Source organism: Electrona antarctica (genome assembly GCF_951216825.1).
Source record: "Electrona antarctica genome assembly, chromosome: 2".
NCBI lineage: Eukaryota > Metazoa > Chordata > Actinopteri > Myctophiformes > Myctophidae > Electrona > Electrona antarctica.
This window is the reverse complement of record NC_136807.1, coordinates 8953284-8977755: the sequence shown is the minus strand read 5'-3', so window position 1 is coordinate 8977755 and position 24472 is coordinate 8953284. Positions and strand designations below refer to the sequence as shown.

Genomic DNA, 24472 nt, shown 5'->3' with positions numbered 1-24472 from the left:
TTGAGTGAATCATTACAACTGTTACTTCCATACGTTATATTCATTATTGGGCAGTATTATGCGTGTCTTAAGTACCAGGTCTTATTACTTAACTTAAGACCTGGAGGCGTGATCAATGCCATTAAGGCTATTCTTCTGAGTGGCCAAACAGCATTGACCACGCCTCCAGGTCTTAAGTTAAGTCATAAGACCTGGTACTTAAGACACGCATAATACTGCCCAATGATTGTGTCAAATCTGTGAAAAATAACTAGTAAGCTGTGAAATAAATGCTGAAAGTACCCGCTGGAATGCAGTGGAGTGGAAGTGGGTGATTTTTACTGTGTGTCAAGATTCTATAAATCAATTTAACAGAATTCCACCTCATGAACGAGCCTTCACACGTACCTTCCGTACAGATAGGTCTGTTTATTTATTATTCAGGACTATACCCTACCTGAATTATATTAAGAATTCAACTCAAAAAGAAGAGAATACACAGCGATTAAAAAAACTTATTTAAATAAATTCTTTAATCTTTACACACAACTTAATATTTTGAATATTCAGCTGGGTTGATTCCCCCACTTGGTGTCCAAAAGGAATCACTGAATTCAAGGACCTATCTACATGACGATTCAAAGCTTGAGCAGTGCTTTCCATTTAGTCACTTTTCATATGTACTATTTTGTTAATATTTTGTGTTTCCATATGTGTTTATAATCTCCTTTGTAGAGTTAATTCTTCTTTTTTTTTTTTTTTTTTTACTTTTAAAGACACAACACATGTAAACACAGAGATGGAAAATTGGGGACATGACCAGAGGAAGTATATAAAAACAGACAAAGAGACACAGCATCTTGGTGAACGGACGGACGGACGGTATACATACAAACATACATAAATACATACGTACATACATACATACAATCATACATACATGAATAGATAAAGCTAATTAATGAAGCATCATTAACCGGAATATAATAATTGTGGTAGTAAATGTAGTAATAACAGTAATAATTGGAACAATATATTGTTAAAAAGCAAAATGATTGAACCCCATAACAGTTCCACACAAAAGTGTTTCGACTCCAGTGGCAAGAATTTATTACAGCTTGTGCTTAATTTATACTCCATCATACAATGGAGTTGCGTGCTGAAAACAGCAGATCTACAAGCTCCCCGACGTCTCACAATCGCAATGCGTTTATATGAGCTTGATAGTCTATTTTCGGCAGCACAAATCCACCGCACGACGAAGTATAAATTAGGCTTTGTTCGTCACTCAGCCGCCACACTCAGCAATCTACTATATTGCATGCCTAGATATACATTTAAAACTGTCTTGTGGGGTTATAATGTTTTTCCCGGGGAAACTTTTTGAGAGGGAATGAATGTATTCTCAAGCAGACATCATAGGTTAAAAGCAGAGGGGGGGGGGGGGGGGGGGGGAAAGATTAGCTAGTAAAGCGATCTCTAAATGACCCATCCCAGCAAAGTTGTTCACGGTAATACTTTGTTCCTCGTTGAGTATGGATGTCATATTGGTCCCTTTTCTATTGGATTAGCCTATACAGATTATTTCCCTCATAGGTGCATATTGCCTGCTTCCTCTAAAATCTGTACATGTACATGTAGTTATTATAAACATGTCTCGAAGCTGTGCAATGGGCTGGAACTGCGCGTGGGAGATGTGTCTTTTGAGAACAGGAGGTGAACTCCGCCGTCAACCGCGTTGTTGTTGCAGTTGAGGGTGGCCGCCACCGGGAGGCTCTGCTGGCGGCGGTTGGGTCGAGAATTGCGGCGTGGGCGGGGTGGAGGGTCGGGCCGCGGGGAGGCGGGAGGGCTTTGACAAACGGATGCAGGGTTGTCAAGGTGGTTGTTGTCGTGGTCGGATCTCGCCGAGTCGTCGTCGATGTCCGTCTCGTCGATCAAGGGAATGCTGTGGACCAAGTCATTGATGAGGAATTCTGGAGGCGCCATGAATTCATGGATGGAGTTCCTGGATCCTGGCTTCTCGTGGCCGTCATAAAGGGAGCTACGGAACACTTTCGCCACTCGGATCTGTGGCGTTGTGGAAGGGAACAGATAAGGGAGACGCAAAACAAGCAGAGAAATTTTACATTTAGAAAGATTACAAAAATAGCCTGATGAAGCTACGTAGATCTATTCTTTAAGTATACTCATCTATAAGTTACTCCGTTACTTACTTGTCAAATTTATTGATCAAATGAAAGTAAAACGCATGCATCTAAAAGTAAAAAAAATTTTTAGGAAGAATACCAGCCTTTTTGACACGTGCATGCTTTGATCACTTTTTTATTTTATTTTTACATTCTCAATATTAGTTTATAGTACACACACGCACGCACGCACGCACGCACGCACGCACGCACGCACGCACGCACGCACGCACGCACACACACACACAAACACACACACACACAGCCTGCACCGCTCAGTTCACACGGCTGTGAATTTAAGTTCTATCAAACAAGAGTGACAGCAGACCCACATCCCCAAAAGGCTGGTAGCCCACTCTATTTTTTGAATAAACTAACTAATAAACATATATTTCATGTAGCACACTCCAGTTGACAACTTGACAGGTGTTTCACATTGGCAGTCTGACGAGAACAGTTGAAATTCTACACATGTCAGCACATTGTCAAGACATTCAAAACTGATGGTGTGACCTCAGTGAGGATGAAGACAATAAAGAAAAATACACAGTAAAATAGTGTTAATCTATACATTTGCAGATGTAACTAACTCCAAGAGTGTACAAATGTAACCCAATGTTATGGTTACATTTGTACACTCGCAGAGTTTTATTAACAGGTTTTACTGTGTACAGATTACAATGCAGTATAGGCTATACAAGTATACATGATTGGTTGAAACACTGACCAGGTACTGGAGAACTTAGACAGACGGCTGGAACATAGAACATGAGAGAGCAGAGAGGGACAGTGACGAAGTGGACAACACAGAACACGAGCGAGCACAGAAAAGACGGTGACGGAGTAGAGAACACAGAACATGGCAGAGCACAGAAAGGACGGTGACGGAGTAGAGAACACTGACTGAGCAGCATGCCAAGTCGTAGGAGAACGTTCGCTTTCATGCCGCGATAAAGAAACACGTCCACAGTGGCGTGCACAGATAGACACTAGGGGGTGCTAGAGCACCCCCTGCCCTTTTGGCAATGTGCCCTTTTGAAAAAAAAAGAAAAAAAAACCTTTTTTTTTTCTTCTTTTTTTTAGATTTTTCAAAAATAGCAGACCTACAAGTTCATAGCGCGCCACTCGGTGGCGCGCTATGAGCTTGTAGATCTGCTATTTTTCAATAGCTAAAGCATAACATAATGCTAACACCAAAAGGGGTTCCCGCCCAAAATGGATTAAGGCAACCGGCCGGTTCCACGCGCTGCACAAGGTGCCCTTTTTTAACTTGAGCACCTGCCCCTCTAAATGTCTGTGCACGCCACTGCACGTCCAGCAGATTGAGAAAAAGGCTTGTTTCAATGCAGTGGAAATATAGGAAAAGTCCACACTGGGGAAATCCTCTAGCGTTGATTTAATGTGAGTGCAACACTGCAAACACTGCAAACCTATAGTGGACTAAACATGCAATAATTTAAACATGCAATTCAAAGCAGCAGTGATATGCAGAAAGCCTTGCACATGCCTCACATCAAAGGATATATATGCAGAGAAATCCAATTTCCAGAGCAGACAAAGCCACTATATATGTGCACACGCACGCATGCGCGCGCATGCGCGCACGCACGCACGCACGCACGCACGCACGCACGCACGCTACTTTTTATTTTATTTTCTGCCCCACCATGAAATACGCATGTCTGTCTACCTGTGAAAATGAACGGATGTCATGGCAACAGTGATGTAGTGACTATTATATGACCCCATTGACACGCCAAAAATGAAGAATCCAGGCAACACAGAGAATGATGTTCAATGTCCTTGTTCTTTTTGAAAAAGTGCCCATTAATTTGTCATATTAATATGTCAGATTAATTTGGATGTGTATATAGCTACATCTGGGAGATGTAAACATTCGAGTATGCAATTGTCAATAAGCTATATAACTCAAAGTATGATTTTTTTAAAGGAAAATGGAAAGTTGAGGGGATGAGAAGTTAGACAAGGTGTCCTTGAATCAGTGGCTCCTCTGTTTTGAGTCATTGCAACCGGAAGTGCTGACTTATTCAGTCAATTCAGTCAATCAATCAATGCAGTGAGTCAGTGACATCCTCAGTGTTCATTCATTTATCCACATGTAGATTCTCTGAGTGACCTGAACACTGAGGATTTTAATGTACAAAGTTTTAACCTCCAAAAGATGGACAGTACACGAAGAAAAGTGTACCAGTAAAGTTGTTCCTAAAAGTAGAGAGAAATAAGGCATTTCGGCAGCTGTGAAACAAAATTAAGTGAGGAATCGTTGAAGCTGTGGAGAAGAAAGGTTTGATATGTTGAAATGTTGCAGGCATACTGTATACTCGAAGGTTTACATCATTCCATATTTGAATGACAAAAACCACTAAATGAAAGCCACTACCTTTTCTGCTATGATGGTATCGTGGTTTAGAAGAATGACTTTGTTCCACTCTCCCATGACAATCTTTTCATAATTGTGTGTAATGTTGTCCAGGTCACATTATGCATAAATAATGCAATACTAGTGGTTTATTAGCTTAGACAGCAGTCATCATAATCAACATAGGCTATAATATTGTTTCACTTTAGCGGATGTTGACTACCGGTATTTACTTAATCTTTGCGGGGGGTATTTACTGAGAATAACAAGGTATGTTTCCAAATAACCTTGAAATTGAAATTAAATCCCTACATTTTGTATTGATTCATTGAAGTCTTCTCTATCAGTCTTCTCTATCATGATTAGTTTCAAAATTAGGTTCTAAATGGGCGTGTCTGCTTCCTCAATCGATGTCACTTTGATACATGCATAACCAATTCATATTTTAAATACAGAACGTTGCTCTGAATGCTGGATGCATCATTTTCGTTTTCACCGGAGCTGAGTGCAGCAGAGAGCAGCAGAGAGCAGCAGAGAGCAGCAGAGGGCAGCAGAGAGCAGCAGAGGGCAGCAGAGGGCAGTGCAGCATAAAAGCAAGCAGATTAAAAGACTGAGGTAGTGAAGAAGAGTTAAAACAATAGAAATAGAAATGATCAAACGTCACAGGTTCACAAAACCAACATAACCACCAGATGAAGCCAACCAAGAGCTCGGGCACAGCAGTGTGACAATGTGTCATGCATATGTCTCGCACGCACACACACACACACACACGCACGTGAGCACACACACACACGCACGCACGCACGCACGCACGCACGCGCGCGCGCGTGCGCACGCACACACACACACACACACACACACACAGACACACACTCGCAGAGGCATAATAGCAAACACCCAATCATTCAAACAAAACAACAAATTTCAATTTGGATGTTGGATATCACAATTTCTGGCAGCCAAGGATGGACATATAATTCTATCAGGAGGAGATGCAGTTCATTCATGCTCATTCCAAATGGGCTGTTGTGGTCGGTTTGTTTAAATTCAATTTATTTTGCGATGTGCCGGTAATGGATGGCAGAAACTCACTCCCAGGCGCACCAGTTGCATTGGAGAGAACTACGTGAGTGGGAGTAGAAATATTGGTTACGTCATGGAGTTGGCTCAGAACAGACGAGCGGCGGCGCGCAGCACCCTGAAAGGAGCCGCTCCTCTTGAAGGTGCTCACGACTTCCATCTGATGGGGAAACACAGAAGGACAGGCAACATGGACGTGACGATAAAACCTCTACTGGTTGTGTGGGAGAAGAGTATGGCACGCTCTCAACAGGTCCAGAACGAATAGAAAAACAAAAGTTGGAAGGAATTTAAAGGTGGGCATGTTAAATGGACATGGCAAATAAATAAATAAAATTATTTTAACTTTATACAAAATGAAAACCTAGTTAAATTAACACTGCAGATTTTAGTAGCGTGATCTTTCCCCATGCAGTCCAGACATGAGGACCTTAGACATGTACGATTCAGGTTCAATGTCACATGACCAAGTGCATGGTCAGGACTTTACCCCAAATTACATAATGTTCCGCAAAGTCTGTCCTCTGCTTAGTCTCGCGCAGCCAGACGATTGAAAATCTCTGCCTAACGACACGTCTGGTGAAACCTACGGCCACTTTGAAAACCAATGCTGATACCGTCCCACTATTAGGGACCACACCCTATGAAGACTTGGCCTTGGTTCTGCAATGCAGGTTTTTTTTTTTTTGATCTCCAAATTGTTTTAGCAACTACAAAGATGTCACAACATGTCACCTGAAGTACGTCGTATGAGTAGACGTATGAGTAGACGGAGATCTCTGATCATCTGGCAATGGAAGGGAATCAAAGTTGTTTTACATTTATTACAATTCCTGAGGCACTAGTCAATTATAAACATACAGGTGTAGGTGCATGTCATGTGCAAATTATGACATATAGAAACAAAACATAAAGACACACAGTGAAGCAACAACTGAATCTGTACTGATCTCTATGAGAGGGAGAGAATAGTAGCGTTATGTGGGGTGCATTAACCGTAGGCTACTCTTGGCCGCACGCACGCACGCACGCACGCACGCACGCACGCACGCACGCATGCACGCACGCATGCACGCACGCACACACAATGTGTCAGCCCATTGTATCATATCAATACAATGCTAAATACAGGACCAAAATGGAGAATACAACTGCACCATATAGAACAAAACAGAAGACAAAAACATGAAATGATGAAATGTAATTAAGGCATTGTGATGTTGAAAGGGGTGAAAGAAAAGTTAAAGGACATTCAACACTCACTGCTACACAGTTATTCATATGTTTTATTGATCACATGATGGCGGCGAGAATGTTTGGTTATGATGTAACCTTTGTTCTTCGAGTGAAGAGACTATCTCTGCATCCCGAGGCCATTCGGAAGACAGTATCCCGATCTATTTTGAGCAGTGGTTCTATTTCAAGCAGTGATGCCACGCTAACACAGTAACACTACTAATCAAGGTGTGGCCGGCAGCACAGCCTGAGGTGATGGCTGGCTGACAACACGACACAGTTTGACTGGAAAAGATCCAACTGTACCTGAGTCTGAATACGATTGAGTCCTCGGAACCAGAGGATCTGGCCTCGCCGCAGTTCCCTCTCGGCGTGGTCAATCTCGTCCTCGTCGTCCGCCATGTCGTCGTCCTGGATCTCCTCCATGGGCCTCCCGGAACCTGCCGTCTTCAGGCATTTGAGGTGGTGTGTGGGTACGGAGGTGATGACCTGTCACAGCCAAGTATAGTTAGCAATCATCCTATCACACTTAATCAAGGTTGCTCACTCCTCTCCATTAAAAACTTGCCCTCTTTAGCATATCAGCATGTTTAGCTTCACCTTAAACCATTTAGGCCTGACGTCGAAATATATAAAAAGTCTTCTGAAAGAATATACAAGCTTGTAGATCTGCTATTTTTCAATAGCTAAAGTATAACATAATGCTTAGTTAAAACACCAAAACGGGTTCCCGACTTCCCGTCCAGAATGGGTTAAATAGTGCCATGTGTCAATAATGGGATTTACCTAAACGCTTTATTCACAGTAATCATCAATACGGTATAAGAGAGAAACATGTTGATATGCTGCCCATATTTATGGGTAAAATTAATTGTCTAAAGAATATGGGTATAACCTAATGTGTTGTATATTGTCTCTATATGTTTCTTTACATCTTTCACATATAATAATGTTTTACCAAAAAACACTAGGAACAAGATAGGAAAGAGGTAGTGTTACCTGTCCCCAAAGCAGCTCCCCAAGTCCCACAAATAAGCACCACAGCCACTGCTCCGCGTTGAGAGGCGCGCAGCTAAAAGGCTTTCCCCCAAACTGCACGATCGCAATCTGAACACAACAGAACAATACAGAGAACAAGCTTAAACGCATTGGATTAAAGCAACGTATCAAATTGATATACCACGTTGTTTTGTAAGCCATGTGGAAGTAAAGCTCATTTGGATCTGTTGCGAATGGTCTAAGCAATCTATTTAATTAAGATTTGTACATTCCACAGCCCTTCTGCTAAATTGATCAGTCATATCACTCATTTAACTATATCAAATTTGTGTTGAATGTTTCAAATGTATTTCAAGATATAAAACTGTCAAATGCATTTGACAGTCTTGAATGAAAATGTATTTGTAATTTAATTAAAAATGTTAATATTTCCTTCGTTTGTGCCTGCTGCACATTAGCCCTCAAAATAATTCATATTACCTTTCACTGAAATGTTGAAGACTGTATTTATCTTACAGTAGGTCTGCTCTCTGCAGTCTGATTAGTCAAATTTGAGCCTATTGACCCAATTGTCCATTATTACCAAAATTCATGGGACTGGTCAAAATGAATTGAATGAACAAACACTCAAACAGATTTAACTGCGCATGCTATAGAAACTCACTTGCAGAACAAAAGTGCCCAAGACGATACTGCAGAAGATCGGGTTGGAGAAGATCCCGTCGAACACATTTCTCTCTCCGTGGATCTTGCGTGCATTGATCTCATTGAACAGCTGCATGAGCACAAATATGTTGAAGATGATGGTGTAGTGCTCAGACGGGGGCGCGTGCAGCGGGGCGTTGCGGCCACTGTCGATGTTGAAGATCTTCTCTCCTGCAGTGGGACAAAGACATCAGAGTCATAATGGCAGTGGCGTGCACAGATAGACACTAGGGGGTGCTAGAGCACCCTTTTCCCTCTGTACAAAATGTTCCCTTTTGGAAAGAAAATGTTTTTTTTGTGTTTGTTTTTTTACAGTGTACAGTATGTGGACCATGGTGACATTGATCAATTCTTGATAAAAAGCTTCTAATATAGTATTTAGGCCCCAAAATCTATAAATATCACACTATTAAGGCAACCGGCCGGTTCCACGTGCTGCACAAGGTGCCCTTTTTTCACTTGAGCACCTGCCCCTCTAAATGTCTGTGCACGCCACTGGGCAGTGGTGGGAAAAGTACTCAAATGTTTTACATTTTTCAAATGTATAAAAATCATTTGGAAAATAGCTGATCTACAAGTTCACAATGCGTCGCATCGCGACGCATTGTGATCTTGTAGATCGTCTGTTTTCGAATAGCCAAAATGTATCGGTTGAAGTGGTTAATGTATGTTTTGGAATAATAATCAAAATCTACAAAGTAAGTAGTAACTAAAGTTTTCAAATAAATGCAGTGGAGTAAAACTACAATATTTGGATCCAAAACGTAGTGCAGTAGAAGTGAAAGTATTGGAAATTGGAAATACTCAAGTAAAGTATTAATATCTCAGAATTGTACTTAAGTACAGTACTTGAGTAAATGTGCTTAGTTACTTTACACCACTGGTATTATATACGGCCTTTTGTTTTTTGCTAACAATAGTTTTTATTTTATTTTATTCATCACAAAAACAACACAATTATGCAAGTCTGGCATTATGAATGAATACAAATAACAACGGATCTGGATTAAAACATCCAGCAGCCATCTGGATCATCATCTTTTTTCTTTTTCTTTTTCCCGGATGTAAAAATCCCATTAATTCACTTTTTTAACCTTTTTACGTCACGATTCATCTCGTAGTTAGCTGGCTTTGTTTCAGGCTTACAAAACTCTTGGGAGTGGTTTTGAAAGGTAATTTCAACCATTGTACAGTAGGCTTGATGTTCAGAATCAGCCATAGAGCATCATTGTACAGTAGGCTTGATGTTCACAATCAGCCATAGAGCATCATTGTACAGTAGGCTTGATGTTCGGAATCAGCCATAGAGCATCATTGCAATAAATGACACTGTAATTTCTCTACTTGTATTGTAATTACTTGCAAACTGCAAGTAGAGAACAGATGGATGGTAACCTAAAAACCGTCTGCAACTGTGTGTCATTTTGAAAAGGGAACTGAAAATAATATAGTATCTATTGAGCAATGTTTGTTCATGTTCACTCACTAGCTGACGCGGCTCTGTATTGAGGATTTTTCGAGCGCATATCACGTTGTGAGGACTTATCTAAATACTGATACTGAAGTTCAGTTAAGGTTGAGATTATTGCTGTGTAAATACGGTGGAATGACACGGCAATCATAAGAGAGTTCGAAAGAAAAAGCGCATCATCTTGAAATTAAGCATGTACATGTTTACAGGCACAGCACATGCACTCACACTCCAATGAGGTGTGGACCACCTACCTACAAACAGAATGGTGAAGATGATGATGAGCTGGTAGATGCCGTGGCCCAGGATGTTCTTCATCATGGTGAGGGAGATGAGGGGGTTGTTGCGGCCGTAGGGCTTCCTTAGCAAGAGGGATTCGGTGGGGGGTTCAGTGGCCAACGCCAGCGAGGCAAGGGTATCCATGATCAGGTTGACCCAGAGCATCTGCACTGCCTTCAGAGGAGAGTCCTAAGCAAACAATCAGAGAGACATAAAGGCTGGAACTGGAGCCGTGCTGCTAGCTGCTACTTTGCCACATATTCGTGGTTTCCGGCAGTCTCAGTGATTCAGGTTCATATGCATAAGGCCCCGATATACACTGTAAAAGTCTTAACCCATTTAGACCTAAGTTTGATTCTACAAATGTCTTCTAAATCATGAGTGTTCATAAAACCCTATATGTTTCTATGTCAGTGGTTCTCAAACTATTTCATGTCATGGAGCCCTAGAATTCTATGTAATTGGCCTCCGACCCACATCTGAAAATATGTAGTTCCAGAGAACACCCCAGAAGCAAAGATTTTAGTTAAAAACGTTCGCTCTGAAAGAATATATATTCAAAGATTTGCACCACATTTTCACTATTTTTCAATGGCTAAAGTATAACAATGCTTAAAACACCAAAAGGGGTTCCCGCCCAGAATGGGTTAATTGAACTGTAAAAATGGAACGAAAAATGGAGTCGTAAGAAAAGTTAAACACACTAACTCCTCCTAACTATCCGTCATTTAGCTGGGGGAACCTCCTGCGATCTCCTCGAGGACACCTGGGGTCCCCGGACCCTACAGTGAGAACCAGTGTCCTAATAACAAACATGCTGATTACCTGTGTGATGCATGCACCGGTGAAGGCCACAATGACAGCCACCACATTCACTGTGAGCTGGAATTGCAGGAACTTTGAAATGCTGTCATATACGTTCCGCCCCCACATGACGGCTTTGACAATGCTGGAGAAGTTGTCGTCCGTTAAGATGATGTCGGAAGCCTCTTTCGCCACATCTGTACCAGCGATGCCCTGAGCACACAGAGGGATATGGGTTAAGATGATGTCGGAAGCCTCTTTCGCCACATCTGTACCAGCGATGCCCTGAGCACACAGAGGGATATGGGTTCCTTAACGTTTCCACCATCCAACACAGATGTCAGTGATTATTCGTTTTTTATCCTCTGGTCCTTCTATGTGGGAATATTTGAGACTTAAATCACTCTAAAATCAATCTATGTGGACATTTCATTATCTGTTTCGAACTGCGACTCCTAGAAGTCTGTTCGAAGTGAAACTAGTCTTGCCCGGAAGCAAATTCAGCATGATCTGACAGCTGAGAATATTTTGGAAGGTCAAATGACAAAAACATTATGTATTCCCTAATCCCTACTGAAAAAAGTGTCTCCGCGAATGCATGAGGTATTTTTTAGTTGGCCATTTGATTAAAACATGTTTAAAAAACACACTCTTCTCTCACACTCTCTCCCTCACTTACTTTAAGGGATTGTCTATCAATTTAAATACTTTTGTCCCCAGTGGCAGTGACAGAGATACTTGATTTCAGAGGTCAATAATAAGTCATCATCCTCTCCTCTCACCATGGCGAATCCAACATCAGCTTTCTTCAGGGCAGGCCCGTCGTTGGTCCCGTCTCCTGTCACAGCCACGACCTGACGCTGTTCCAGTACTGTGCTGTCAATGATGCCTGCCAGGGACATGAAAAACATGATTACTGTCCTCATACCAGTGTGCCTTGGAATGATCCTCAATACTATTGTAGTTCATTCGATTTCTAACCCTTTCTCCTGATGTTTGTTAAAGGAGCATTCAGTGATTTGGGTGATTTGGAAAACCACCCAGTCCGCCCCGGTAACAAAATGTGCACATGCACGCTCTACAGCCCCTCTCATCCTGATTGGATAAAGGCTTTGCCACCCGCCACCAAAACTGAAACTAGGGTTTCTTGACCCCAGGGGCTCACTGGGGACAGGGAGGAACTCCTTATATGGTCAGGACACTCTATAGTAGGGAGGAAAAAAGAAAGAAAAAAGAAAAAAGAAAAAGCAAGTGATATTTGAATTAAGTCAAATCACTGAATATACCTTTAACTTCTCCTGATTGCATACTAGTTTGTATCAACAAATCACAATGGTACCTCTTTCTAAGTTCCACATGCACTCTTTTTTTGTACATTATGTATGTTTTTGTGTGCTTGTGAAGTGTTTTATTGTGTGCTATAACTAATTAAAAGTGATTTTACTTGCACGTCCATGTATTTATTCCGGTAGCCTACCTTAAAATCTGTGGTGTAGGAGGGTACTAAATGGTGGCAGGGATGTTGAGTGTGGGCCATTTGTTAATACCCCAGAATGTCTCCCTCTTTTTCACAGCCTAATGTTGGCAGGTATGTTAGATATCTATTATCGATGTATTTGTACAGATTAGACACAGAAACACCAACCTTTTACCAAAGTGTGTTTGTCTGTTGGGGAGGAGCGAGCCAAAACCCTCAGCTTGGGCCAGACCTTGTCAAGGCGCTCTTGCTCAATCTGTTTGAATCATTGACACTTGATGAGCATGCTAGCATGTTAAACAAAAGTGTTAAAATGACAAGATGCATGCAATAATAATAATTACAAACAAACAAACAAACAAACAAACAAACATTGCTATACCTCTCCTTTCTCATTCCGGATTCGTCGATTGAACTCTTTACCGTCAATGCAGATGAAGTCATCCCCTGGCTGAATGATGCCACACTTTGCAGCGATGGCACGCGCAGTGTTAATGTTATCACCTGTCACCATGCGCACTGTGATACCTGCCTTCTGGCACTTCAAGATGGCATCTGGGACCTGCGAAAAGGGAAGATTGGTTATTGTCTGTGACAATGCATAATAGTGCGGCCCAATCACAAATTCTATTTGGAATGTCTTCAATATCAGTGATGGAACATTAATACTATCGCCTAGAATCAACCATTTTATTCTAGACTATAAATTGGCACTCGGCAGATAATTTACATTCAGAAGTTTCCTGAGACAGGCAGAAAAATTCTCTCTCCACCAGCCATCTTTATTTTTTCCATCACAATTTCATATGCACTATCTTTGATTGATTGATTGATTGAAAAATGTATTAACAGTTTTGCAGAATTACAGTACATTTCAAGCACAAACTCAATACAAAGGCTGTTAACTGTGAGTGGACGACCCAATTAAGCATTACACTTGTTTCCAATAGGGTCCACCATGTTCAAATCATAAAAAACATTTAGAGACGTACAAATAGACACTTCTATATAGACAAAGGACAGAACAGGAATTCATCATAAAGGAGGTAAAAAGGGAAAAGAAACATATACAGTGAGGGAAAAAAAGGGGTGGGCAATAACCTCATAGTGATATGAGATGAAAAAGAGTTTCAACTTTTAAGAGAAGGCTATTATGTGGTATCAACACATTATGCGTTCAATTGCAGAAAGACAATGGAAATGGCTGAGCCATTGACAGAGAAAGTCTTACTCCAATAGACTTCCATTGTAAACTGAGAATATTCATGTAATTTTCAATATGCAAAACAAACATACAGTTGATTTGGAATGTATTTCACTGTGCTCAGAGATAACAACAAGAACCACAATAATCATTAGTGTGGTTCTTGTTGTTATCTCTGTTCTTGTTGTTATCTCTGTTATCTAAGGCCTGACTCACACGTGCACAACAGAAGCTCACAATGCATTTCCAATGGGAGTCACATGGTTTGACACAACATTTGTGTTGTATGAGGGGGTGGGGGGCAGTCGAAACACAGCCGAAAGCCATACAACACAAATGTTGTGTCAAACCATGTGACTTCCATTGGAAATGCAATTTGGGGCAAGATGTAAACAAACCCTTTCTTTACATCTAGCATGCATCAATGTTTTATGCTAGATCGAAAGGTGTGAGTCAGGCCTAAGAATGTTGCCACAGGGCAAGCATTGCATAACACAATCTGGGAACCCATTGGCAAAACAAAGGATAAACAGCACCCTCTATTTTCCAAAGTCTTGTCTCGAGAGACTAAACATAATATAACATAACATAACATAATATAAGATCGTACCTCTGGACGGACAGGGTCCTCAATGCCCACCACGCCAATACAGACCATGTCGGTCAGGATGGCATTCTCATTCTCCCAGTCAGGCTCTGGGTTGCCTGGGAGGTCTCGGTATGCGATGCAAATGGTCCGTAGGCCATCACACGCCATGGGCTCGATCACCTTCTTGATCATGTCGTCCTTATCACGTGGACGGAAGGCCCGCAGCTCACCGCTCGCAGCCATTATGGATGTGCACCTTGAAAAACAAGCACAACGCTGGTCATTTAACTTCTGAGAGTGTACGATGCAATTTGGTTACACAAATGGATACATTATGATGATTCTACTGAGTTTTTTTGGTTGCCATTGTCGCAAAATTGCTTGCTCAGGGCAGAGGCATATCTACAATAAGGCGAGGGCAGGCGTCCGCCTGTCCAAATCCATTTCTGGCCTGGCCAAAATCCATACAAAAAGAGGACAAAAACAAGACCTGAGAACAGCTGATTGGCCATGCGGTAGAGCGCGACCCTCGATCACCCATTGGAATGTAAATGCATGCCTTTCAGCCTTTGTATCCTACTCGTCTGGCAGGTATATCTCTTTGAAAACCTTTAGTGCTACGATTGTGCGCGGGGAGACAACAATTAACACATATCTTGCCTGCCCAAAACGTAATTCCTGGATACGCCACTGGCTCAGGGTGGGACACTTGAATTGAATTGAATTAAAGAATGTTAGATTCAATTTAGATTGTTGTCTAGACTTTTTACCTGGTATCCTAGTTTCTCTAAGACACTACACATTGTTCCCTTGGCACTCTGCTTGAGCTTTTACATTATGGTATGTTGACTATGGTTCATGCTTATACTCTGGTTACTCTGATCTCGCTCTTGTAAGTGCACTCTGGATAAGAGTGTCTGCTACTGTAAATGCTCTGGATAAGAGTGTCTGCTACTGTAAATGCTCTGGATAAGAGTGTCTGCTACTGTAAATGCTCTGGATAAGAGTGTCTGCTACTGTAAATGCTCTGGATAAGAGTGTCTGCTACTGTAAATGTCTGAATTGTAAATTGTGAGAAACTGTGCAGAACATACAGGATAGGTGACAAATATTGGATTTAGTATTGGGTCAAGAGAAAGATTTAACCCATTTAGGACTGACGGCCAAGCTACACCAGGCTTTTCTAAAAAACGCACGCGCGGGCCGTGCGTTTAGGGTAAACGCGCGGCCCGCGCGTGCGTTTTTTAAAATAGGACTGGACCTAAATTAAACGCACGCGCGGGGGTAAACGCGTGCGTTTTGTGCGCGAAAAGCCTGGTGTAGCGTGGCCGTGAGGCCGATTCTAAAAACGGCTTCTAAATACTGACCTAAGTTTTCGGGGGGAAAAAAATGTATGCTACAAGAACCCCAAAAGGGGTTCCCGTCCTGAAGGGTATAAACACCAAAATGGGTTCCCGTCCTGATGGTAAACAAGCAACAGTGTTAACGGTTTCAAACAAACCAAACCGATTACCCTGCACAAGCTACGTATAGCCTGCTTTCTTAAAATGAATTAAAAAAGCTCCAGTTAAATTCCTTTTTTCTGAAGGCACACTTGTCAATCACATGTACAAATCCTTGTTACAAATACATTTTCTTTTCACATTTGTTTCTCACATGTTTCATGTCACTGTTGTTAGCTGACTTTGAACCATTTTTTCCCCTTTTTTTGTGCATACATACAGACAACTACATCCCTTCACTTATTTCAAAACACAAGAAAACACAAGGAAAAAAAAAAAAAAAAAAGAATAAGAGAAAAGAGAAGAGGGTAGGCCCATGTTAGACAAAAAACTTTCATTTCATTAATTTATCTGTAGACCTATAGGTGTAAGGTACATTTAATACAAAATATACAGAAAAAATACAGACAGAGAAAATAAAAATAAAAAATGAAATAGAAATAAGGAAATTAAAGGTGTGTGTCACTCACTTCTTGAGCAGGATCTCAGATGCACCTTTACTGTAGAGGCGGAAGGATCCGCCTGGAAGCTGCACCACGGTGCTCATGGATTTTCGCACCGAGTTGAAGGTGTAGACCTTGTAGAGCTTCTCCTCCGGGATCTGCTCTCGGATAGGGACGTAGTCTCTCTTCAGGTCGAGCACAAAGCCCAAGAGGCCACATTCGGTCTTGTTTCCCACCTGTTTAGGTAAGCCCCCCTCTTTGTCTGGGGGCTGAGGAAAATAGAGAGATAATTCCCAGCATATGAAGGTTAAATATATAGTAGTATATACACTGTGTTGAATCATGTAAAACACCTGCAGATAATTCAAATTAATAACAGTGTGTTAGATTTAGGTGTGCAAATATAATCATGCCAAATTACATTCACAATAGTCAATAATAGCATTGCAAATGCACAGAAATGTATAGCTACAATTGCTTTTGCTGTACATCACTGTGTCCCAAGCACGGCCTATAGGCCTGTGGATGATTCTCACAAAAGTGCCCTAAGAGGACAGGCCTTCACAGGAAAAAAAGCGAGAATGGAATCTCCTTCGTGTTTGAGTAAATGGTCACGCCCCCCTCCTACTAGTAGTATGGGATAAAGTACAGTTTTAGACTGCGACAGAGGGGGCGCTGTCTCAAGCAAAGTTGAGCCAAGAGAGACACCACCGAGTGCGCTAAAGCGCGCGAGTTGCCGTGTCGAACATTGCGTTAGTTCGCTTAGCCGACTCCCACCGTTGCAACCCGTTGCAACCCGATAGGCACAAAATAGTAAATGATGTTCTGGAGAGAGAGCGTTTCCCCCGACTGCCACTCAAAGTGGCTACTTGCCAATCACAGCACATCCTTACTCAAACACGAAGGAGATTCCACGCTCGCGGAAAAAAGTACAGGTAATCCTGAACAAAGACAATTCCTTCTCTTAAATGAACTAACTAAATGCTGAAACCAACGTGCGTGATCACTCCATAACATGACGACGCATACGGTAATCATCTCACCATGATCTTGGAGGTGTAGGCGCTGTTGATGGAGATGGAGTTGACCAACATCTCCAGCACCTTGGCATTGAGCTGGTCAGGGTCAGGGATTTCGAGGAAGTGATGGTCGCAGGTGTAGGCCTGCACAACAGTCATGCGGTTTGTGGTCAGTGTGCCGGTTTTGTCCGAGCAGATGGCAGTGGCGTTGCCCATGGTCTCACAGGCATCCAGGTGGCGGACCAGGTTGTTGTCCTTCATCATTTTCTAAAGGCAGGCATGTGTGGCACAAACAAATTATTGACAGGGAGAGTAGATACTAGCTAGCTATCAAATGTCAAAGCACCATACGGGTTGTCATTATATATATCGTGGAAAGCCAACTTCTTATAATTATCCACTAAACTAAAGGGAATTTTATATATATTAGGCGTTTTAGGTAATTAGGCTGAGGCTGTGAGCCTGTTATCACACACACACGCACACGCGTAAGCGAGCGCGGCCGCACGCACGCGCGCACGCGCGCACACACACACACACACACACACACACACACACACACACACACACACACACACACTGTGTGCACGCACTGTGTGATTCTATCGAACAATTTCAAAGTGACCCTCACAGTGAAACTTGCATGACCAAACGTGACTTCAGAGCAAACACAATATTTCTCCCTACAGAAGTCAGTTGAAATAACAACAAATACACATGAACGTTTACCTTGCCATGCTGGGAGGTTATTGTTCCTACTTATCTTCGTGTTTCCTAAAGGCAGAATGTGTCCACGCCCACAAACTTAAAACCCACACAACATCAACAATGAAAGGGACGCTCAGGGCTTCCTCTCACCTTAACAGAATAAGCCAAGGATATGGTGACGGCCAGCGGTAACCCTTCTGGCACGGCGACCACCAGCACTGTCACTCCGATGATGAAGAACTTGACGAAGTACTGCACATATACTGGCGTGCATTCTGTGATCCAAACCCTGCCCTGGACCACAAAGGTCTCGATCACAAAGTACACCACCAGGATGATAACTGTGATGGCAGACATGACCAGGCCTGGAAAGAAATCACATCCGTTTTGGTCAAATTATGCATATACACATACTGCACAGTGCTCATACGGCAAGTACTGTACAATTAGCCATGACATAGAGGAAAAACATATTTGCTCATAGCCAGATTTAACCTCTTTAACCCATTTTGACCTGAGATCAGATTCTAAAAATGTCTTCTACATTTTCAGTTTTCTGAAAAAGCTATGTTTCTATGTCAGTCGTTCTTCGATTTTTCAAAAATAGCAGACCTACAAACTCATAGCGCGCCACTCGGTGGCGCGCTATGAGCTTGTAGATCTGCTATTTTTCAATAGCTAAAGCATAACGTAATGCTAACACCAAAAGGACTTCCCACCCAAAATGGGTTAATCATAACCTATTTTATATTTCAGTCAGTATAGGCAAAAATAAAATCAATGATGATTTTACAACCATGTGTTGTTCTTGCTTACTGTAAATCACTCTGGATTAAGAGCTTCTGCTAAATGCCTAAATTGTAAATTGTATAACATTTAAAGAAATGTATACGTGTAGTAAAAATATATAAATGTTCTCTTAAATGTATTATGACGAAGTAATGATATGACGTTGGCATTATGACCATTATTTCTAATGGTCATAATATATATTTATATATAAAAGGGAAAAGATATATATACTTTACAATACTTTTATAGGATTAGGTCAACTGCATAGTGAATTCCAAACCTATTAAAGTTAAAGTTTCCTGAGACACTTTACACATAATACAACCGATGGGCACAACAATGAGGTGCCAAAAGTATTTATTTTCATTTGCATTCTGTATTATAATAACAAATCTCTCCACACGATCATTCATTTTAACCCATTTAGACCTGAGGACGATTCTACAAATGCCTTCTAAATCCTGACAGTTTTCTGAAAAACCCATGTTTCTATGTCAGTCGTTCTCAAACATTTTCATGTCAGGGACCCCCAAAAATATATGTAATTGGCCACCGACCCCCATCTGAAAATATGTTGTTCCAGGGACCTTCCAGAAGCAAAGATTTGAGTTAAAAATGTTCGCTCTGAAAGAATATAATATTCAAAGGTTTGCACCACATTTTCACGATTTTTCAAAAATAGTAGATCTACAAGCTCGTAGGTGCACTCGGTGCCGCGCTATGAGCTTGTAGATCGCTAAATGGCTAAAGTATGCTTAAAGGACCACTTCACCACTTTTCAACCTATCTTCATGTAATAGGTCCTCACTAATAATCATGAAAAAATTGTGCAATTTTTTTCTACTCGGTCTGTGTCTCATAGGAGGGCTGTGGGCAGTTCAGAAACTGTCTTCAGTGACATCATCGATGGGGAATACAAGCTAATAGAAACTGCAGGCTTTCTAGTCCTGAAAATCTTTTCAATCTTGTTTAAAAAAAAAATCTGCCTAATGATGATGTCACTGGAAGACGGTTTCTATACTGCCCACACCCCACAGCTGTCCTATGAGACACAGACAGAGTAGAAAAAAATCGTCCCATTTTTTCCTGATTATTAGTGAGGACCTATTATATGAAGATAGGTTGAAAAGTGGTGAAGTGGTCCTTTAACACACCAAAAGGGGTTCCCGTCCAGAATGGAACGTTGGTCACCTAATCCTAATGCACCTATTAATGCTACTCGGCAGCAGAGTGTTCTGTTGAACTCCTGATGACACCGACAGTAGGCCGTGCTGCAGTTATGCCTTCAGATTCAACTCCACGTTCATCTTTGAAGCCCGTCCAAATGAAACAGTATGCATATGAGACACTTGAATGGAGGAATGCTTCATTAATTAGACCCTCCAGAAAAATTTATTTATGCAATCGCGATATATACCGCATAATCAGCCAAATGGCGCAGATTATGCAGGGATCTACTTTTTTGAGTGGTGTAACCACTCCAAGGAACAGCAATGTCCGTGTTAACCTACCTATGTGACTGTGTGACTATGTGACTATGTGACTATGAGTACCAGTAGGGGCAAAAGTGGCGCTGTTGTGCCAGAAACAGAGAGAGAGGGGGGAGGGGGGGGAGGTGAGAGGGGAGTTGCACCACTCAGTTCACACGGGTGTGATTTTTTTTCAAAAAAGGCGCATAACCACACAAACTTCACACATATTTCGCAACTTCAGGCATATTTCACTGCATAAAATCACATAAAATCCTGCGTTGCATCGCAAAATCAAGGATTTTAAGCCGCATAATCAAGGATGTTTGCCCACGTTTTTCTGGAGGGTCTACTTAATGTTTTCTCACTTGAAAGTATAAGATCTAAGTTCACGACGTGAGCTTGTGTAGATCGCCTGGTTTCGTTTCGATGCGCGATACCGTTGTTGTGCGACGATGTGAGAATCCGGCTCTTAGGAAAGCACAGTCACAGACAGGACAGCACACAGGAGACGCCCACCAAAGGAAATGTGCCTCACCTGCCTTCCCAATTTGCACCGCCAGTTTGGTGAGCTTTCCTTGGAGGACCGATTTCTCTTTTTTGGTCACGTTGGTTTTCTTCTTCTTCTCCTCCTCCACCTCCCCACCCTCGGCACTCTTCAGAGGCTGCATCTCCATGGCAACTGCCTCATCCTGTTTCTTGGCTGGGATGATGCAAAGTTGGTTGAGTAGTTAGCAGTGGTGGGAAAGTAACTAAGTACATTTACTCAAGTACATGTACTTCTACTCCACTATACATCTCAGAGGCAAATATTGTACTTTTACTCCATTACAATTAATTGAGAACTAGAGTTACTATACTTTGTAGATTCTGATTAGTATTGCAAAACACACTAACCACTTCAGCACTGTATATATTTTGGCTATTTGAAAATAGCAGATCTACAAGCTCACGATTTGTTGCGATGTTACGCATTGTGAGCTTGTAGATCTGCTATATTTTCAAATGTTTTTTTTTATTTTACATTTTGAACTTGTGGAATGGGACATTCTGCACAATGAGTACTTTTACTTTTGGTACTTTAAGTACATTTTGATGCAGATACTTCTGTACTTTTACCCAAGTACATTTTTAATTCCCGACTTTTACTTGTAACGGAGTAGTTCTACTGTACATGTGAGTACTTTTTCCAGCATGGCTCTTCTGATAATTACAATTATACTTTTTTCTTTCTAAACCAGTTTTCAAAGTGCTTTTTACTATGAACATGAAAGGAAACATGATAACAAGTACAATATTGATAATAAGGGGGGAGAAAGAATCCATCTCAAGATTTAATACAAAAATAACTTAAAAAGATACTAATACTAATATATTAGTAGAAATAATTATTGAATATAAATCAATCTCTAAAACAAATTGTATTGTTTTAAGAAGCTTCTTAGCTTCTTCTATTTACGGCATAATGTGACAAACGTACTGTATGTCAGAGGACTTTAATACGTGGCCCTTTGACACAAGTGTATAAAAATAGACTTTATGCTCCATAGCAATCCAATCACAGTCCTACAAACTCACACTCACGTGTCATCGTGGATGTGACACGTCAGCGTAACGCGGCGGCTGCACGATTAAGTGTGACAGTTTCAGAGGTACATTTACATTCAGGACCTTGCAGTGTACGCTCTGTTAACAAAGCTTACCTTTGTTCTGATTGCTCTCCAGGGTGCCATCTGGCTTGCCTGTGAATAAATAAGAAATGCAGACTTGCCTTTTAGTTACAGTATGCTTGATGCTTTCACATCTGGAGACATTTGTGCTCGTTTCTTGTTTCTTTTTTAATGTTCTCATTTTTTTCCTTTTTTTTTGCAGTGCATGTAAAAGTCCCCTCCTGGAAGAATAATTATGCCAGCTTCTGAGGTGGAAAGACAAGAGGCAAATGTATTCAAGGTAGTAAGTAGCCTAGCCTTGTCCCATTTTTTAGAGTCTTTGGTATGACCCGGCCAGGGATTGAACCCCGACCTCCCAGTCACAGGGCGGACACTCTAACCACAAGGCCACTGAGCTATTCAAGGTAGGGTAAGTGATATTTTGTGGTTATGTAAGGGATAATATCTGGCTAGGTGGTCATTGTCGGGAGATAATTCACCGACAGGGAGTTTAACCACCGAGGCAAAGCCCAGGTGGTTAATCACCTTGAAGGTGAATTACAGTATATCCCGACAATGACCACCTAGCCAGATATTATCCTGCTTATTACATGGCTACCTAGCATAAATTAATAAACTGATCCAAAACACAACAAATAAAGGATTCGCGCTGGCTCGCCTGGCTGCGTCTATACCTGGAGGGCTGGAGCACTGTTGGAAAACAAGGAAGTGAGTTGATCAATTTTCGTAATTTTTCGGGTACTGCTAGTCTATTTCTAGCTCAAATGTTCAAAAAGGATTTGAGAGCAATGTTTAGCTGTAAAGGACATTGTGTGTCACAGTGTGTGTGTGTTTACATGGCAGTCATGTTGGAAACAACAGTACAGTAAATCAAGCGGGGCGCAGCCGCGCAGCTGGTGCTCAGAGGGTTTGATTAGGCAGCGGTCTGTTCTAGAGCGGTTAGAAATAACTGACCAATCAGAATCAAGCATTCAACCAAGCCATGTAATAAAAAAGATTAACTCACTATATTCTGATAGTAATCATTGTTATAATATAGAGTGTTTGTTCAATAACAGAGGTCTCCCTGTCTCTCCAGCTCTTTGATAAACAGAAAATACATTTTCAGGTAGGTGATAAAATTTCAGCCAATCGGGAGAAAAGTTACCATTTATCAGCTTAATTTTTTAGAGTGTTCCAGTTCCAATTTGGTCTGCTCATTTCTTTGTGTCATCACTTACAATTCCACTTGTTTATATCCTGACTGAGTTCTCTATCCTGATTGGATAACATTGCTATCCTGATCTGAAAATGCAATTTCTGTTTAATAAAAAGCTGGAGAGACATGTAGATCACAATATAGAACTTATTTTAACCAAAGCAAATCACTTACCCTACCTTTAAGACAATTTAAGGCAATTCAAAATGCTTTACACAAGGCATAAAAGGTTATTGTATTAGAGATAATGAGTAGAAAACAAATAAATACATCCGGGTGCCGTGCATTAACATGTTTTTAAACCTCCAACCAAATCTTCAATTGATTTAACGACGACAGAGAACATAGTCTCGGGACTGAAGAACAGAAAACACAGATAGACGTGCTTTGTTTCTTTGCAAAAATGAATGAAAGGAAAGAAAAAGAAAGACAGAAAATGAGTAGGCAAAAATACAAGCATCAGACTGGAATGAATAAATGTGATTGCAGACATACCTATTTAGACGAACCATGCACATGTTCCGCAGCTCATGGCGTAAATGGTTGGGGGGCATGAATGACCAACTCAATTTAGCTAGATAGACAGCAGATATATATCTGAACGCAACATAAGATGCGGAGCAGAGGGGTTGAATTTAGCCTTTGAACTAGTCATGGGTGTGTTGGGGGCGAAAAATCAATCTAGTGTGTTTTCTCCCACTCCTCTTTCAAGCCAAGTGCACCTGCACCATGGCACATTGCAATTTAGATAGCGTATTCGGTAAGTTTTCTGCTTACGTGCAAAAGTGGAAAAGTGGAGCAGGAAAAATGCAATATGTCAGGAGACTGGGGAAAACACAAGTTCTTCGCTTACCGGAAAAACATCAATGGAGAGGTACAGTAGACCGCCCTCAGTGGCTGAGCTACTGCCATATTTTAGAATCACACCTTCCTCCTATAAAGATTCCTTATTTATGTATCTTAGTTAGGCCCTATATTTAAACTACCTACTGTATGTGTATGTGTATATGTATAACCAGCTCAGTGGCCTTGTGGTTAGAGTGTCCGCCCTGAGACTGGGAGGTTGGGTCATACCAAAGACTGTAAAAATGGGACCCAGTGCCTCCCTGCTTGACACTCAGCATCAAGGGTTGGATTGGGGGGTAAGTCCCTGCGACATACTAGCGTCATGTCCAGGGGGTGTACTTGTACATCAAGCTGCCTCACGCTACAGAAACAGGAGATAGGCTCCTGCCCCTATGGGCCCCATGGCTCGGCAAGGCTACTTACTTACTTACTT

The 24472-nt window shown here is 41.5% G+C and overlaps 1 protein-coding gene across 4 annotated transcripts in view; it reads right to left on the bottom strand.

Annotated features, from left to right (window-relative positions):
- Nucleotides 1–493: 493 nt before the first annotated feature.
- Nucleotides 494–24472, bottom strand: part of LOC306943380 (plasma membrane calcium-transporting ATPase 3-like) — a gene marked incomplete at its 5' end in the record, with an annotated part of 44129 nt that continues 20150 nt past the window's right edge. The window contains 16 exons of one of the 4 annotated variants that reach the window (XM_079529665.1): nucleotides 494–2046; nucleotides 5702–5788; nucleotides 7171–7353; nucleotides 7864–7971; nucleotides 8528–8739; nucleotides 10294–10507; nucleotides 11144–11335; nucleotides 11905–12011; nucleotides 12768–12855; nucleotides 12982–13161; nucleotides 14414–14648; nucleotides 16365–16606; nucleotides 17381–17623; nucleotides 18215–18429; nucleotides 20864–21028; nucleotides 22029–22067. In XM_079529665.1, coding sequence (XP_079385791.1) covers nucleotides 1624–2046; nucleotides 5702–5788; nucleotides 7171–7353; nucleotides 7864–7971; nucleotides 8528–8739; nucleotides 10294–10507; nucleotides 11144–11335; nucleotides 11905–12011; nucleotides 12768–12855; nucleotides 12982–13161; nucleotides 14414–14648; nucleotides 16365–16606; nucleotides 17381–17623; nucleotides 18215–18429; nucleotides 20864–21028; nucleotides 22029–22067 — 2933 coding nt within the window. In that variant the 3' untranslated portion in view covers nucleotides 494–1623. The remainder of the gene's footprint in view (nucleotides 2047–5701; nucleotides 5789–7170; nucleotides 7354–7863; nucleotides 7972–8527; nucleotides 8740–10293; nucleotides 10508–11143; nucleotides 11336–11904; nucleotides 12012–12767; nucleotides 12856–12981; nucleotides 13162–14413; nucleotides 14649–16364; nucleotides 16607–17380; nucleotides 17624–18214; nucleotides 18430–20863; nucleotides 21029–22028; nucleotides 22068–24472) is intronic. The other 3 variants (XM_079529667.1, XM_079529666.1, XM_079529668.1) reach the window with 3 other exon arrangements.